The 17,016-nt window shown below is 42.6% G+C and overlaps 1 protein-coding gene across 1 annotated transcript in view; it reads right to left on the bottom strand.

The window, feature by feature from the left end:
* Positions 1–17,016, bottom strand: part of LOC115148849 (golgin subfamily A member 6-like protein 22) — a 122,584-nt gene that overhangs the window by 81,398 nt on the left and 24,170 nt on the right. Inside the window, exon 5 of the mRNA XM_029691132.1 lies at positions 11,369–11,498. Within this exon, the coding sequence (XP_029546992.1) occupies positions 11,369–11,498 (130 nt within the window). The remainder of the gene's footprint in view (positions 1–11,368; positions 11,499–17,016) is intronic.

Genomic DNA, 17,016 nt, shown 5'->3' on the forward strand with positions numbered 1-17,016 from the left:
ACGCCATATAAGGAAACGTTTACGGGTTGTTGTTTAAATCATTTAAAGACCACTATAGGCCTTGTACTTACATAAGAACAAGGTTGTGAAGCATCCTGTGTAGGGAAAAACTTTTTTTAGTGTAGATATTACACAAAGAACAGGAAGTAAAAACATATAAGTCCAGCCAACCATGTACTGCCTTCATACATATTGATATTGCAGCAACATTATACTGTATACTGTTATGATACTTAGTGTCTAACCCCTTGACATTGACTGTCTAACCTTAACATTGAGTGAGTAAGTGGCTGACCAAGAGGTATAGTACAGTACGGGGAGAAAAAAAAATGTATGAATTGAAATGTATGAAATGTATGCATTCACTACTGTAAGTCGCTCTGGATAAGAGCGTCTGCTAAATGACTAAAATGTAAATGTAAATGTATAGAAAGTATTGTGAGTCATGCCAAGGTTGTGATCTGGCCATATTAGAATACAATACAAGTGTAGTGATTTCTGAACAACAAATGTCATTCAACCACTAACCATAGTCTTAACCTTAACTACCCTGACCTTAGAACTAACAATCGATAACGGAACAAATACTAAGGGAGAGGAAAGAGGGACAGAATGAAAGAGTGAATGAAAGAAAGAGAATTGAAAGAGAGGGAGAGAGTGGTTATGAAGATTGCACCCTAATGGTAGTTACGTTGCCTATGTTCTCGCATTGTATATTCATATAAGCAGAAGTATTCTAATATTCCTAATGACATTTCTGTCTATGACTGGGTGTGGTGGTGCTTATTCCATTACATAGCCCATTAAGGGAGGAGATCATGAAAAATGCATAGAATGTATGAGTGAAGGTACATGGGACATTAACCACATTGTAGGCAGAAAGATGGAGAGAGAAAGAGAGGAAGGGGGAGAGAAAGAGAGAGCCCCCACATTAACTGGGCCATATGGTTGAAAGACTCCTCATCCCACTGGTCAACTCAGGGCCAAACCGTTGCCCCAAGACATTGAACTAAGGTCATTTTATAATTTTTCTGCCTAATGTTTAAGGATAGGATTCAGGGATGGTAAGCTGATCCAATATCTGTGCCTAAGGGTACCAATCTTATCTACCTCACCCCTTACCTCAGCATTCAAATTGGATGCCTTCTCCTCCCATTCCTTCCTGGCAAGGGCCCAGGCCTCTTTCTGTTCCTCCTCTCTCTTCTTCCACTTCTCTTCTCTCTTTCTGTGCTCCTCTTTCAGTCTCTGGTCCTCATCATGTTGTCTCTCATCCTCTCTCTTACTCTGCTTCTCTTTCCTTCTCTCCTCTTCTCTCTTCCTCTGCTTCTCTTTCCTTTCGTCTTCCTCTCTCTTCCTCTCCAGCTCTCTCTGTCTGTGTTCTTCCTCTCTCTTCCTCCACTCCTCTTCTGCTTTCCTATGTTCCGCCTCCTGTTTCTTCACCTCCTCCTCTAGCTGTCTCATCCTACCCTTCTGTTTGGAAAGCTGAGGGTAGACCACACAGAAATACTACCATTTTCTATAAGAACATACAGTGCCTTCGGAAAGTATTCAGACCCCTTGACTTTTTTCACATTTTGTTACGTTAGAGCCTTATTCTAAAATGGATTAAATCATTTTTCTCCCCTAATCAACCTACACACAATACCCCATAATGAAAAAGCAAAAACCAGAAATATCACATCTACATAAGTATTCAGACCCTTTACTCAGTACTTTGTTGAAGCACCTTTGGAAGCTATTACAGCATTGAGTCTTGGGTACGACGCTACAAGCTTGGCACACCTGTATCAAATCAAATCAAATTGTATTGGTCACATACACATGGTTAGCAGATGTTATTGTGAGTGTAGTGAAATGCTTATGCTTCTAGATCCGTCAGTGCAGCAGTATCTAACAAGTAGTATCTAACAATTCCACAACAAAACCTAATACACACAATCTAGTAAAGGAATGGGATGAGAATATATAAATATAAAATATATGGATGAGCAGTGACAGAGCAGCTAAGATGCAATAGATAGTATAGATAGTGTAGTATTCAGTATACTGTATATACAGTGGTTGCTCCACTAAAAGTTTTACGATTATGCTGCGGGACTTAGAGCTAATTTGTGGTTTAGTATGGTACCCTGCGTCACTACTTCATTGCTCCAGACCTGCGCAAGGGGGAGTTAGAGCACTAATTATGCTTTTGGGTCCCAAGGCGCTACTGTGTCTCCGTAATACTGTAGCGTACTCCCGACCGGTCACGTTGTACAGCGCCTTAGTGGTGCAGCGTTCTAAGACTCTGCATCGCAGTGCAAGCTGTGTTGCTACAGATGCTGGTTCAATACCCGTGACCCCCTCGACTGGGAGACTCATGAGATGACTGTAGATTTTTGGTTTCTCTCCCTCTAAAAACAGAAATAAATCATTCTAAATAACAAACTGGTTTTATTTACAAATTAGCCCATGGGGAAGGGAGGAGGAGGAAGGAGGGCAATGCCCCTTAAAGTGTTGCTCTGTGCTAAACCCCACCCCGCCCCACTGGGTAGCACAGAGCAACACTTTTACCCCCACCCCGCCCCACTGGGTAGCACAGAGCAACACTTTTACCCCCACCCCGCCCCACTGGGTAGCACAGAGCAACACTTTTACCCCCACCCCGCCCCACTGGGTAGCACAGAGCAACACTTTAAGGGGCATTGCACTAATAATGTCGCTGACCAGGGAAACGTTCCCGCTGTTCTTAGTGCCAGACTGCACGTTCAAACTAAAATGCCCCTTAGATATGAATTCGGAGGGCAGATATTATTAAATATTAAAGCATTAGACCTCTCACTAAAGGCAGCAGTGAAAAGTTGTACTTAAATCCGAACTGGATTTAACAAAAAATGACATGAAAAGCACATATTTGTAAATTGTAATTGGAAAGTAATTGGAAAGGTAGATACAAATTATTTGTGTCTAACCCAACTGCTCACCAGCCACAGCAAGGGCCGTCCGGACCGTTATGCTGTTCTGCTATAGCCTAATAAACAAATGCCGGTGGCTTATATCTTCAAAATGCTTTAAATGCTTTATTATCCAAGTGTAAAAGCATATACTGTACAATACTATATTTCCTCATCAGCATCTTTATGCTTTTGTTAATAAAATAATGATTAAAAAAATACTTTAAAAATACTGGTGTTTATTTAGTTATGGATCCATAACGAATTACTATGGGAATAAATATCACTGAATTACAGATATATTGGAACAAAGTTGTCTAATGAAGGTAAACAAATTGTTGCTTACTGGAAAATACTCTTTCAAACACACATGGTCATGTTGTACAGCGCCATTATGGCTATTAGCATGTAGCTGGACAATAGACTTGCCTAGAAGGAGGGTAGGGGGAGAATTCTATCGTCAAATGTATTTCTTAGTTAGGTTGGCTGTATCACAACCGGCTGTGATTGGTTGCAATTTCAGTTTAATCCACCAGAAAAGACAAAAAAAAATAATACAACAAAAAGTATTATTATTACGTATCACATCCGACCGTGATTGGGAGTCCCATAGGGCAGTGCACAATTGGTCCAGCATTTCTCTCCCTCTAAAAAACAGAAATAAATGTTTTGGCCTTTATTCAGATTACAAATCACTCACTTTCATTTTTTGAAAACAAAATAACCTCCAAAAATATCATTATATATTATCAACTTGATGGCACAGTCATATAGCCGGCACCTACATAAAGCTGAGTGACTCACTCATTCATGCTTTGGATCAAAATAAATAAGTACCAACATTCTTTCTGATAGTCTTTAATAAAGAAATGTTTTGGTTATGCTGACCTGGACACCATGTACAGTATTATAATAGCCCATTATGGGCTATTAGCAGGACAATATACCTTTACCAACATCTCACTGTATTTTGATACTTTGTGCACAGGTCCTCCCCAGTGGCGCATTGCCACAGATGCAGGTTCGATACCCATGCCGGCCGCCACCGGGAGACCCATGAGGCGGCTTTTGGTTTTAATTTAGAATCCTCTAATCCTCTATATGTAATTATTGTCAGAGAGTCACGTCATATTTTTTGATATACTGTAGGCCTCACGTAGGCGACATGAATCTCACTAGTGTTGAGTAATGTGCTGTTAAAAGTGGTGTAGGTCTTATTTATTTAAAGAGCATATTGAAGTTATAAGCAAAAGCCTACAACTATTTTAGCACTGTTTCGCCCTGCTCTTAGACAAGCATGGGGACTGGCCTTGATAAATCAATGAGATTTTTATTTTGACTGAATCTCCGTCTGGGTATTGGTTAGACTACAATTATACAATTAGGGTGTAGAAATGTTATGCTCTTAGTGTAACCTTTATTTAACTAGGCAAGTCAGTTAAGAACAAATTATTATTTACAAGGACAGCCTACTCCTTCCTCCCCATCGGGGAATTGAACCCCGGTCTCCCGCGTGACAGTACGACACGGGATTCTTTAGCTAAATAGCCCAGTACTGTAGCCTACTCCCGACCGTAATGTCGTACAGCGCCATATTTTACGGAAACCCAGAATTTTTTTTTTTTCTTGGAATAGAAACACCATAATATTAATCAAATGAATAAAGCAACATTTCTTAAAATTGGTCCCATTTACTATGTTCTTACAAAAAAGGTTTAAAATTCTCCAGTACAGCCACTATTGAAGGCTATAAAATGCTTCTCAAAGATGCCCTCTGGTGGTCAAACTAGCACTAACTAGCATTAATGGTACCAGTGGTTCACACTTAAATAACGTGCCATAGAATCCTGCTTCACCATGCAAGCTGTGCTTCTACACTGCAAACTTTTAAAAGGACAAACCACTGTACATATGAGATAAGTAATGCAAGATATGTACACATTATTAAAGTGGCATTATTAAAGTGACTAGTGTTCCATTTATGAAAGTGGGCAATGTGCTGGTGATGGTTGTTTAACAATCTGATGGCCTTGAGATAGAAGCTGTTTTTCAATCTCTATGTCCTAGCTTTGATGCACCTGTACTGACCTCGCCCTCTGGATTGAAGCGGGGTGAACAGGCAGTGGCTCGGGTGGTTATTTTCCTTGATGATCTTTTTTGCCTTCCTGTGACATTGGGTGTTGTAGGTGTCCTGGAGGCCAGGTAGTTTGCCCCTGGTGATGCGTTGTGCAGACCACACCACCCTCTGGAGAGCTCTGCGGTTGTGGGCGGTGCAGTTAACGTACCAGGCAGTGATACAGCCCTAACAGAATGCTCTCGATTGTGCACCTGTTAGGGCTCTCGATTGTGCACCTGTAAAAGTTAGTCAGGGTTTTCGGTGACAAGCCACATTTTTTCAGCCTCCTAAGGTTGAAGAGGCGCTTTTGTGCCTTCTTCACCACACTGTCTGTGTGCGTGGACCATTTCAGTTTGTCGGTGATATGTACACTGAGGAACTTAAAACCTTCCACCTTCTCCACTGCAGTCCCGTTGATGTGGATCGGGCGGTGCTCCCTTTGCTGTTTCATGAAGTCCACGATTATACTTTTTGTATTGCTGACATTGAGTGAGAGGTCATTTTCCTGACACCACACTCCGAGAGCCCTCACCTCCTCCCTGTAGGCTGTATTGTCATTGATGGTAATCAAGCCTACCACTGTTGTGCCGTCTACAAACTTGATGATTGAGTTGGAGGCGTTCATGCCCACGTAGTCGTGGGTAAACTTGGAGTACAGGAGGGGGCTGAGCATGCACCCTTGTGGGGCCCCAGTGTTGTGGATCAGCGGAGTGGAGATGTTGTTTCAGGAAGTCCAGGATCCAGTCGTATAGGGGGGGGTCAAGACCCAGGGACTCAAGCTTAATGATGAGTTTGGAGGGAACTATGGTGTTGAATGCTGAGCTGTAGTCAATGAACAGCATTCTTACATAGGTATTCCTCTTGTCCAGATGGAATAGGGAAGCAAATTGAAGTGGGTCTAGGGTGACAGATAGAGTGGAGGTGATATGACTAGTCTCAAAGCACTTCATGATGACAGAGGTGAGTGCTACGGGCGATAGTCATTTAGTTCAGTTACCGTGGCCTTCTAGGGAACAGGAACAATGGTGGCCATCTTGAAGCATGTGGGGACAGCATACTGGCATAGGGATTGATTGAATATGTCCATAAACACACCAGCCAGCTGGTCTGCGCATGCTCTGAGGACGTGGCTAGGAATGCCGTCTGGGCCGGCAGCCTTGCGAAGGTTAACACGTTTAAATGTTTTACTCAAGCCGGCCACAGAGAAGGAGAGCCCACAGTCTTTGGTGGCGGTTCGCGTCAGTGGCACTGTATTGTCCTCAAAGCACGCAAAGAAGTTTTTATTCTGGAAGCAAGACGTCGATGTCCGCGACGGTGCTGGTTTTCTTTTTGTAATCCGTGATTGTCTGTAGACCCTGCCACATACATCTCATGTTTGAGCCATTGAATTGCGACTCCACTTTGTCTCTATACTGACACTTTGCTTGTTTGATTGCCTTACGTAGGGAATAACTAAACTGTTTGTATTCGGCCATATTCCCAGTTGCAGTGCCATGATTAAATGCGGTGGTATGTGCTTTTAGTTTTGTGCGAATGCTGCCATCAATCCACGGTTTCTGGTTAGGGAAGGTTTTAATAGTCACAGTGGGTACAACATCTCCTATACACTTCCTAATAAACTCGCTCACTGAGTCAGCGTATACGTTGATGTTGTTATCTGAGGCTACCCGGAACATATCCCAGTCCACGTGATCGAAGCAATCTTGAAGCGTGGAATCCGATTGGTCAGACCAGCATTGGATAGACCTAAGCACTGGTGCTCCCTGTTTAAGTTTCTGTCTATAGGAGGGGAGCAACAAAATGGGGTCATGGTCAGATTGCCAAAAGGAGGGCGGTGGAGGGCCTTGTATGCATCGCGGAAGTTAGAGTAGGAATGGTCGAGTGTGTAACTCGCTCATGTACTGCAATCGATATGCTGATAGAATTTAGGTAGCCTTGTTTTCAAATTAGCTTTGTTAAAATCCCCGTGGGAATCGAACCCACAACCCTGGCGTTGCAAACACCATGCTCTACCAACTGAGCTACAGGGAAATATACACCCCGCCATTCTTCTTACCGGAGAGATGTTAATTCCTGTCGGTGCGATGCACTGAAAATCCCGTTGGCTGTACTGACTCCGACAGCATGTCCGAAGCTAGCCATGTTTCCGTGAAACAGAGTACGTTACAATCCCGGATATCTCTTTGGAAAGCAACAGTTGCCCTAATTTTGTCGGCTTTGTTAACTTGGGATTGGACATTAGCGAGTAATATACTCGGAAGCGGTGGGTGGTGTGCATGCATCCAAAGCCTCACGAGAAGACCACTCTGGCACCCTCTAATCCGGCGGCGTTGTTGTGGGTCGGCTTCTAGAATCAGTTCGAATGCCCTTGGAGGTGCAGACAAAGGATCCGCAGGTCGTATTCCTGGTCGTAGTGCTGGTTCTGCTGGTAAATTGACGTCTCTCTGATATCCAATAGTTCTTCCCGACTGCATGTAATAACACTTAAGGTTTTCTGGGCTAACTATGTAAGAAATAATACATAAAAAGTTTCTCCCATTCTTCTCTGCAGATCCTCTCAAGCTCTGTCAGGTAGAATGGGGAGCATTGCTTCACAGCTATTTACAGGTCTCTCCAGAGAGGTTCGATCGGGTTCAAGTCCGGGACGCTCAAGGACATTCAGAGACTTGTCCCAAAGCCACTCTTGCGTTGTCTTGGCTGTGTGCTTAGGGTCGTGTGCAAGGATCTCTCGATACTTTGCTACGTTCATTTTACACTCAATCCTGACTAGGCTCCCAGTCCCTGCCGCTGAAAAACATCCCCACAGCATGATGCTGCCACTACCATGCTTCACCGTAGGGATAGTACCAGGTTCTCCCATCTCCACAGAGGAACTCTAGAGCTCTGTCAGAGTGACCATTGGGTTCTTGGTCACCTCCCTGACCAAGGAGCTTCTCCCCCGATTGCTCAGTTAGGCCGGGTGGCGAGCTCTAGGAAGAGTCTTGGTGGTTCCAAGCTTCTTTCATTTAAGAATGATGGAGGCCACTGTGTTCTTGGGGACCTTCAATGCTGCAGAAATTGTTTGGTACCTCTATACCAGGCAGTGTCAGAGGAAGGCCCTAAAAATTGTCCAAGACTCCAGCCACCCTAGTCATAGACTGTTCTCTCTGCTACCGCACGGCAAGCGGTACCGGAGTGCCAAGTCTAGGTCCAAAAGGCTTCTTAACAGCTTCTACCCCCAAGCCATAAGACACCTGAACAGCTAATCAAATTGCTAATCATTGATTGAATGATTAGCAATTTGATTAGCTGTTCAGGAGTCTTTGACTAGAACAATTTTTAGGGCCTTCCTCTGACACCACCTGGTATAGAGGTCCTGGATGGCAGAAAGCCAGTGATGTACTGGGCCGTACGCACTACCATCTGTAGTGCCTTGCGGTTGGAGGCCGAGCAGTTGCCATACCAGGCAGTGATGCAACCAGTCAGGATGCTCTCGATGGTGCAGCTGTAGAACTTTTTGAGGATCTCTTTTCAGTCTGCTGAGGGGGAATAAGCTTTGTCGTGCCCACTTCACGACTGTCTTGGTGTGTTTGGACCATGATAGTTTGTTGGTGATGTGGACGCCAAGGAACTTGAAGCTCTCAACCTGCTCCACTACAGCCCCGTCGATGAGAATGGGGGCGTGCTCAAACCTCCTTTTCCTGTAGTCCACAATCATCTCCTTTGTCTTGATCAAGTTGAGGGAGAGGTTATTGTCCTGGCACCACAAAGCCAGGTCTCTGACCTCCTCCCTATAGGCTGTCTCATCGTTGTTGGTGATCAGGCCTACCACTGTTGTGGCATCGGCAAACTTAATGATGGTGTTGAAGTTGTGCCTGGCCATGAAGTCATGAGTGAACAAGGAGTGCCTGGCCATGAAGTCATGCGTGAACAGGGAGTACAGGGGGAGACTGAGCACGCACCCCTGAGTGGCCCCTGTGTTGAGGATCAGTGTGGCGGATGTGTTGTTACCTACTCCTACCACCTGGGGGTGGCCCGTCAGGAAGTCCAGGATCCAGTAGCAGAGGGAGGTGTTTAGTCCCAGGGTCCTTAGCTTAGTGATGAGCTTTGAGGGCACTATGGTGTTGAACGCTGAGCTGTAGTCAATGAATAGCGTTCTCACATAGGTGTTCCTTTTGTCCAGGTGGGAAAGGGCAGTGTGGAGTGCAGTAGAGATAGCATTATCTGTGAAGTATTTACAGCGTTTTCCCGAATTTAAAATTGATTAAATTGAGATGTTGTGTCACTGTCCTCCACACAATACCCTATAATATCAAAATGGAATTAAGTTTTGAAACATTTTTACAAATTAATTTAAAATGAAAAGCTGGAATGTCTTGAGTCAATAAATATTTAACCCTTTTGTATGGCAAGCCTAAATAAGTTCAGGAGTAAAATTTACATAAGAAGTCGCATAATAAATTGCATGGATTCATTCTGTGTGCAATAATAGTGTTTAACATGATTTTTGAATGACTACCTCATCTCTGTATCCCACACATACAATTATCTGTAAGGTCCCTCAGTCGAGCAGTGAAACACAGATTCAACCACAAAGACCAGGGAGGTTTTCCAATGCCTTGCAAAGAAGGGCACCTATTGGTAGATAAGTAAAACATAATAATAATAACAGACATTGAATATCCCTTTGAGCACGGTGCAGTTATTAATTACAGTTTGAATTGTGTATCAATACACACAGTCACTACAAAGACACAGGAGTCCTTCCTAACTCAGTTGCCAGAGAGGAAGGAAAACGCTCAGGGATTTCACCATGAGGCCAATGGTGACTTTAAAACAGTTACAGAGTTTAATGGCTGATCGGAGAAAACTGATCAACAACATTGTAATTACTCTGCAATACTAATGTAATTGACAGAGTGAAAAGAATGAAGCCTGTACAGAATGCAAATATTTCAAAACATGCATCCTGTTTGCAACAAGGCACTAAAACAATACTGCAAAAAAATGTGGCAAAGCAATTCACTTTTAGTCCTGAAAACAAAGTGTTGTATTGGATTTGTCCCAAACATAACACATTTTTATTTTATTTATTTGACCTTTAAAGGCAAGTCAGATAAGAACAAATTCTTATTTTCAATGACGGCCTAGGAACAGTGGGTTAACTGACTTGTTCAGGGGCAGAACGACAGATTTTTACCTTGTCGGCTCGGGGATTCAATCTTGCAACCTTTCGGTTACTAGTCCAACGCTCTAACCACTATGCTACCTGCCGCCCCAACATTAAGAGTACCACTCTTCATATTTTCAACCATAGTGGTGGCTGCATCATGTTATAGGTATGCTTGTAATCGTTAAGGACTGGGGAGTTTTGCAGGATAAAAACATTTATGGATTGGAGCTTAGCACAGGCAAAATCCTAGAGGAAAACCTAGTTCAGTTTGCTTTCCAACAGACACTGGGAGATGAATTCACCTTTCAGCAGGACAATAACAGTTTTGACTTAAAATTGGCTTGAAAATCTATGGCAAGACTTGAAAATGGCTGTCTAGCAATGATCAACAACCGTCTTGACAGAGCTTGTAGATTTAAAACAAGAACAATGTCCAAATATTGTACAATCCAGGTGTGCAAAGCTCTTAGAGACTTATCCAGAAAAACTCAGAGCTGTAATCACTAGCAAAGGTGATTCTAACATGTATTGACTCAGGGGTGTGAATACTTATCTAAATGAGATATTTCTGCATTTAATTTTCAATAAATTTGCAAAAAAGGTTTAAAAACATGTTTTCACTTTGTCATTATGGGGTATTGTGTGAAGATGGGTGAGAAAAAAAAATATTTAGAGAGCGCGAGAGAGAGCGAGAGAGAGAGAGCGCGAGAGTGAGAGAGAGAGCACGAGAGTGAGAGAGAAAGAGAGAGAGAGAGAACAGTGTGCTAGCGCTAGCCCCATGCAGTTAAACAGCAGTGGGTGTAATTTCGTAACACTTCATAAGGAGGTGTGGGAAAGCTGTAAAACTCCCTGGTTTAATCTGGGCGGCCATTTTGTAACCTGGGGGCTGGACATGTAAGTCATTCATCACACGCTGAGCACACGCTTTAACACACAACACATGTAGCACTGCTGGCTACACTGCCACAGCAATATCGTAAAAACTACCACATCCAAGAAAAAAATACTACAACAAAAACAAAACTGTTCCATCCACGGTATCAAGGAATAAGGAATTAAAAAGATCAGAACAAGCACGATGGTTGCAGTCCGAATGTGCTTCCTCTCTTCTCTGTATCTCCTCCGTATCCCAGTCTCGGTGTATGTGTGTGACTCTCTCCTCCATACCTCAGTTTTGTTGAGTGTGTTATTCTCCAGTTGGAAGGTCTTGATGTCTCTCTCCAGACAAAGGATGGTTCTGTCTCTAGTCCTCAGCTGGCTCCTCAGATCCTCTACCTCAAGGTTAGGACTCATAGGGCTGCAGCAGAGAGACGTAGAGGTATGTTGACTTCAAAATGGGATTTACAAAATAATTTCAAAGGCAATACAGGCACAGATATGGTTATCCTCAGACAGATCTGTCAGTTAACTACTATTTTTAGAACTTAAACCAAATGTTAAACACAGATACACACACAAACTCAGTTGGGAGACGCCTGTGAGCTCGACAGCTGTCAGAGGTGTCGGCATAGGGAGAAGATCGACAGACGGATCTCACCACACACTCCCAAAGTCACCAAGCTCATATCAAATTTGGATGTTAAATATTTCTAAAGTTGTACAAGCAGAGACATATTGCAGGCGCACGCGCACACACCCGCACACACCCGCACACACCCGCACACACACACACACACACACACACACACACACACACACACACACACACACACACACACACACACACAAAATCAAGAAGAAACAGAACAGAGTTGTGAATCCTGCTAAACTCATGAGGAATCACAGACATGCTGGTAAGAAAGAAATTGACTGATAAGAACAAGATGATGATTTCTGTTCTGATTTCACCAGGCAAAGTACATATATTAGGAGGCAATATACCAGTCAGACATTTATTATATCAAATATTCAGTGACAAGTTTTAGTCCTCAACTTCTCAAAAGAGCCAATTTATCTGTCTTTTTTTTAACCTATTTCTAGAGGTTTTTTATCCACCATTTCCCAAATAGCCAGAATTTCATCTCAATTATCTACAATTTCATTATCTTGTCTGATCTAGCTGCCGTTCTACGGGTGGAAATCTCTGGAAATATAAAACCACCTGAAATGTGGAACAGGATACTTGAGAAAGGACATGTCTGAAATGAGAGAGTTGAATAGAGAAATGGGCCGGTGAATGGGAAGTAAGTGCAGCCAATTTTGGGGCTATTTTGTGAAACAGGGCAGTTTTTCTAAGGACTGTAGATTGTCCCAGGGCTGAAACACTCTCACATGCTGGGATAAGAGAGCCTGTTTATCTGGGCTCTGACACACGCACGGACACAGGCTTGCATATTCACACACACACACACACACAAACACACACACACACACACACACACACACACACACACACACACACACACACACACACACACACACACACACACACACACACACACACACACACACACACACGCCATCTCTGTCTCCTTGAGCATGCCAGTCTAGCTCAGACACAGGGACAGTGGTACTGTGGGTATCTTTGCACCAGACCAGGACAACAGAGCTTTACTGCACCTGTATCCTTATCATCTACATCTTATTAACCTGCATTATGTCATCACAGAACTCTTCAATACTCTGGTTATATATATTGAAACAGCGTTGAAAATAAACAACAGGCTATATATTTTTTTCCCTTCTCATATTTTTTTTAATATAAAGCCGAATTCAAGAGAAAAGGCATTCCCTGTTGACATGAAATGAAACCGTTTTTTTCCCCCCCTAACAAAATGGCCTGGCAATTTCATATTTTCAAATCATGAAAATTGCACCCTGCATTATCGATAAATGCACAAGCAAGTTAGGGCAGAAAATGTATCCCGCTAAACTGTAGCATTCGTTAAAGGCTGATATGTTTTGCCGCTTTTGTGGGGGAATACAATTTGGCACACAGCTATCGGTCTGTTAGGAACGTCCCATGACTATTATATAAGAAATGTGGGCTGTACATTGAGAGAAAATGATAAGTGTTTAATAAATTACATTATGCCATGAGGAGAGATGAGGGAAAAAACTCAATTTAGAACCATGAGTGTTATAATGATTATTTACAGGGCTGAGAGACGGACAAGGAAAGAGGATATTGGTGTGTGTTGAAACAGCCTCTCGATTTTCTCAACCTGTCACTCAGAGTTATTATCCAAGCCTAACACAATTAGCTATGAATATGCAATAATAACATGCAAATTGCCACCACCCCTCGGCGTGCGTGTGTGTGTGCGCCTCCAGGGCAGTAATCTTTGGTTCTGTAAATCCATTTTTTTCTACATCATTACAGCAGCAAGGCATAATTCATCAGAATGACACACACACGTAAGCACATGCACAAACAAAGACACACACGTGCCAGGGTTAATATAAATCCTGGCAGGTTGTTATTAACCATGTGTGTGTCAGTGGTGACACACACACCACACTGAGCCCTCTCCTCCAGTGTGTCCCGAGGGTGATGTTAGACACTAGCGCTGAGCTGCCACTCCTATTAACCCCTGTGTTAATGAGAGCAGCCCTGCCAGGCAGACAGATGGCACAGCTGCCACCCTGCCACACACTCGTACACACATGCACACTTCCTCGTGTCTCCCTTCCATAAGCCAAATGCGTTCTCTCCTCGCCGTCTCCTCCACCCCTCCCCCTCCACCCCTCCACCCCTGCTGTCCCCCAGCTGGTGAGTTGTGACATCTGCTGGGTCGGGACACGACTGAGCATCTGGCAGCAACAGAGAGAGGGAGGAGGGAAGAGAGGGAGGAGGGAGAGTGTAGCGCTACTGACAGCAGGGGAAGGAGGGATGGAGTGAGAGAGAGAGAAGGAGAGAGGGAGGAAGACACTCTCGATCACAACAGAAGAGGAGGGATGTGAGAGAAAACAAGAAAAGGAGAAAGAGGGATTTATTTTGACCATCCATGACAGAGAAAAGAGACTTAGCCTTCTGCAATGTTTAGCTTTAACTATGTTCAACTACTCATTTGACAAACATTTTAAAAAGTATAGGCTTTTCAATTACAATTTTATATTTTTTTTCCTCAGACATTTTCTGTATGGCATAACAATGTGTCTCTGCCGTACTTTTAAAAGATAAACAGTCGTAAATAAAAAGTTATTTTGTGGATCTGCATAGAGAAATGTGCATACATCTGTGTGTGTATGTGTGTGTGTGTTAATGACTGTGGCAGCTGACAATATAGAGTTCACCGTATCCACACTGACCCACTGTACTGCTAGGTATTGATTTGTTAGCTTGGCCTAATAACAGCAGAACATACACACACAGCCAGGACCTAAGAATGTCAATACAGGAAGAACAAGTGGTATCTATCTCTCCTGGTTCCCTCAGGAGGAAAATAAATCTCTCTTTTACCACAGTGACATACTGGGCCTGGGGAAACATATGGCTCATCACTGACTTACTGTACATTATCATTCATGTTAAATTTTCCTTCTTCCTCCACTTTGATAAAAACATACCATACAGTATTCTTGTCCACTGAAGATTCATAGCTGTGTTTCTTCATTTAAATTGATAGCATGGTTCCAAGAAAGGTTCAGATAAGACATGAATTGATGCAGGTAATTTTCCTTATTATTTTAGCACTTCAACAACAACAAAAAATTCCAGTTTACTTACAGTATTGAGCACATACAGTTGAAGTCGGAAGTTTACATTTACATTTTACATTTACATCATTTAGCAGACGCTCTTATCCAGAGCGACTTACAAATTGGTGCATTCACCTTATGATATCCAGTTTACATACACTTAGGTTGGAGTCATTAAAACTTGTTTTTCAATCACTCCACAAATTTCTTGTTAATAAACTAGAGTTTTGGCAAGTCGGTTAGGACATCTACTTTGTGCATGACACTAGAAATTCTTCCAACAATTGTTTACAGACAGATTATTTTACTTATAATTCACTGTATCACAACTCCAGTGGATCAGAAGTTTACATGCACTAAGTTGACTGTGCCTTTAACCAGCTTGGAAAATTCCAGAAAATGAGGTCATGGCTTTAGAAGCTTCTGATAGGCTAATTGACATCATTTGAGTCCATTGGAGGTGTACCTGTGGATGTATTTCAAGGCCTACCTTCAAACTCAGTGCCTCTTTGCTTGACATCATGGGAAAATCAAAAGAAATCAGAAAATAATTGTAGACCTCCACAAGTCTGGTTCATCCTTGGGAGCAATTTCGACTGAAGGTACCACGTTCATCTGTACAAAAAATAGTATGCAAGTATAAACACCAAGGGACCACGCAGCCGTCATACCGCTCAGGAAGGAGACGTGTTCTGTCTCCTAGAGATGAACGTACTTTGGTGCGAAAAGTGCAAATCAATTCCAGAACAACAGCAAGGGACCTTGTGAAGATGCTGGAGGAAACAGGTACAAAAGTATCTATATCAACAGTAAAACGAGTCCTATATCGACATAACCTGAAAGGCCGCTCAGCAAGGAAGAAGCCACTGCTCCAAAACCGCCATAAAAAAGCCAGACCATGGTTTGCAACTGCACATGGGGACAAAGATCACACTTTTTGGAGAAATGTCCTCTGGTCTGATGAAACAAAAATAGAACTGTTTGGCCATAATGACCATTGTTATGTTTGGAGGAAAAAGGGGGACACTTGCAAGCCGAAGAACACCATCCCAACCGTGGAGCACGAGGGTGGCAGCATCATGTTGTGTGGCTGCTTTGCTGCAGGAGTGACTGGTGCACTTCACAAAATAGATGGCATCATGAGGAGGAAAGATTCTGTGGATATATTGAAGCAACATCTCAAGACATCAGTCAGGAAGTTAAAGCTTGGTCACAAATGGGTCTTCCGAATGGACAATGACCCCAAGCATACTTCCAAAGTTGTGGCAAAATGGCTTAAGGACATCAAAGTCAAGGTATTGGAGTGGCCATCACAAAGCCCTGACCTCAATCCCATAGAAAATGTGAAGGCAGAACTGAAAAAGCGTGTGCGAGCGAGGAGGCCTACAAACCTGACTCAATTACACCAGCTGTCAGGAGGAATGGGCCAAAATTCACCCAACTTATTGTGGGAAGCTTGTGGAAGGCTACCCAAAATGTTTGACCCAAGTTAAACAATTTAAAGGCAATGCTACTAAATACTAATTGAGTGTATGTAAACTTCTGACCCACTGGTAATGTGATGAAAGAAATAAAAGCTGAAATAAATCATTCTCTCTACTATTATTCTGCATTTCACATTCTTAAAATAAAGTGGTGATCCTAACTGACCTAAGACAGGGAATTTTTACTCAAATTAAATGTCAGGAATTGTGAAAAACGGAGTTTAAATGTATTTGGCTAAGGTGTATGTAAACTTCCGACTTCAACTGTATAAATTATTAGCATGATATTATAAAGATATAAAAAAAATCATCTCCAGCCCACTCTGTTTTACCATACCTGAATGTTATTTTATCAAATAAATTATTAAATAACTGAAAATATGATAGAAATAAAATCTTAACAAAGTTGATATAAATGGAACTAGATGAAAGGCACACACACACACACACACCTGGTGCTACCCCTGAGGGTAGTGGTGTGTGTTCCAGTGTGTTGTGTTTAATGTTGATGCTGGTGGCAGGTAACAACCCAGAGCTTCATATCCACCCGCTGCTTTCACACACCGCTACTGTTATTGCATTTCATTTGATCACATTTACCTCATTTATTTCATTCTTTATTTGTCACTTTTTTACACATATCCATCCACACTCTCTTCAGAAGAGAACAGTAAGTATTGTTTCATTTAT

This window comes from Salmo trutta, chromosome 2 (genome assembly GCF_901001165.1).
Source record: "Salmo trutta chromosome 2, fSalTru1.1, whole genome shotgun sequence".
Taxonomy (NCBI): Eukaryota; Metazoa; Chordata; class Actinopteri; order Salmoniformes; family Salmonidae; genus Salmo; species Salmo trutta.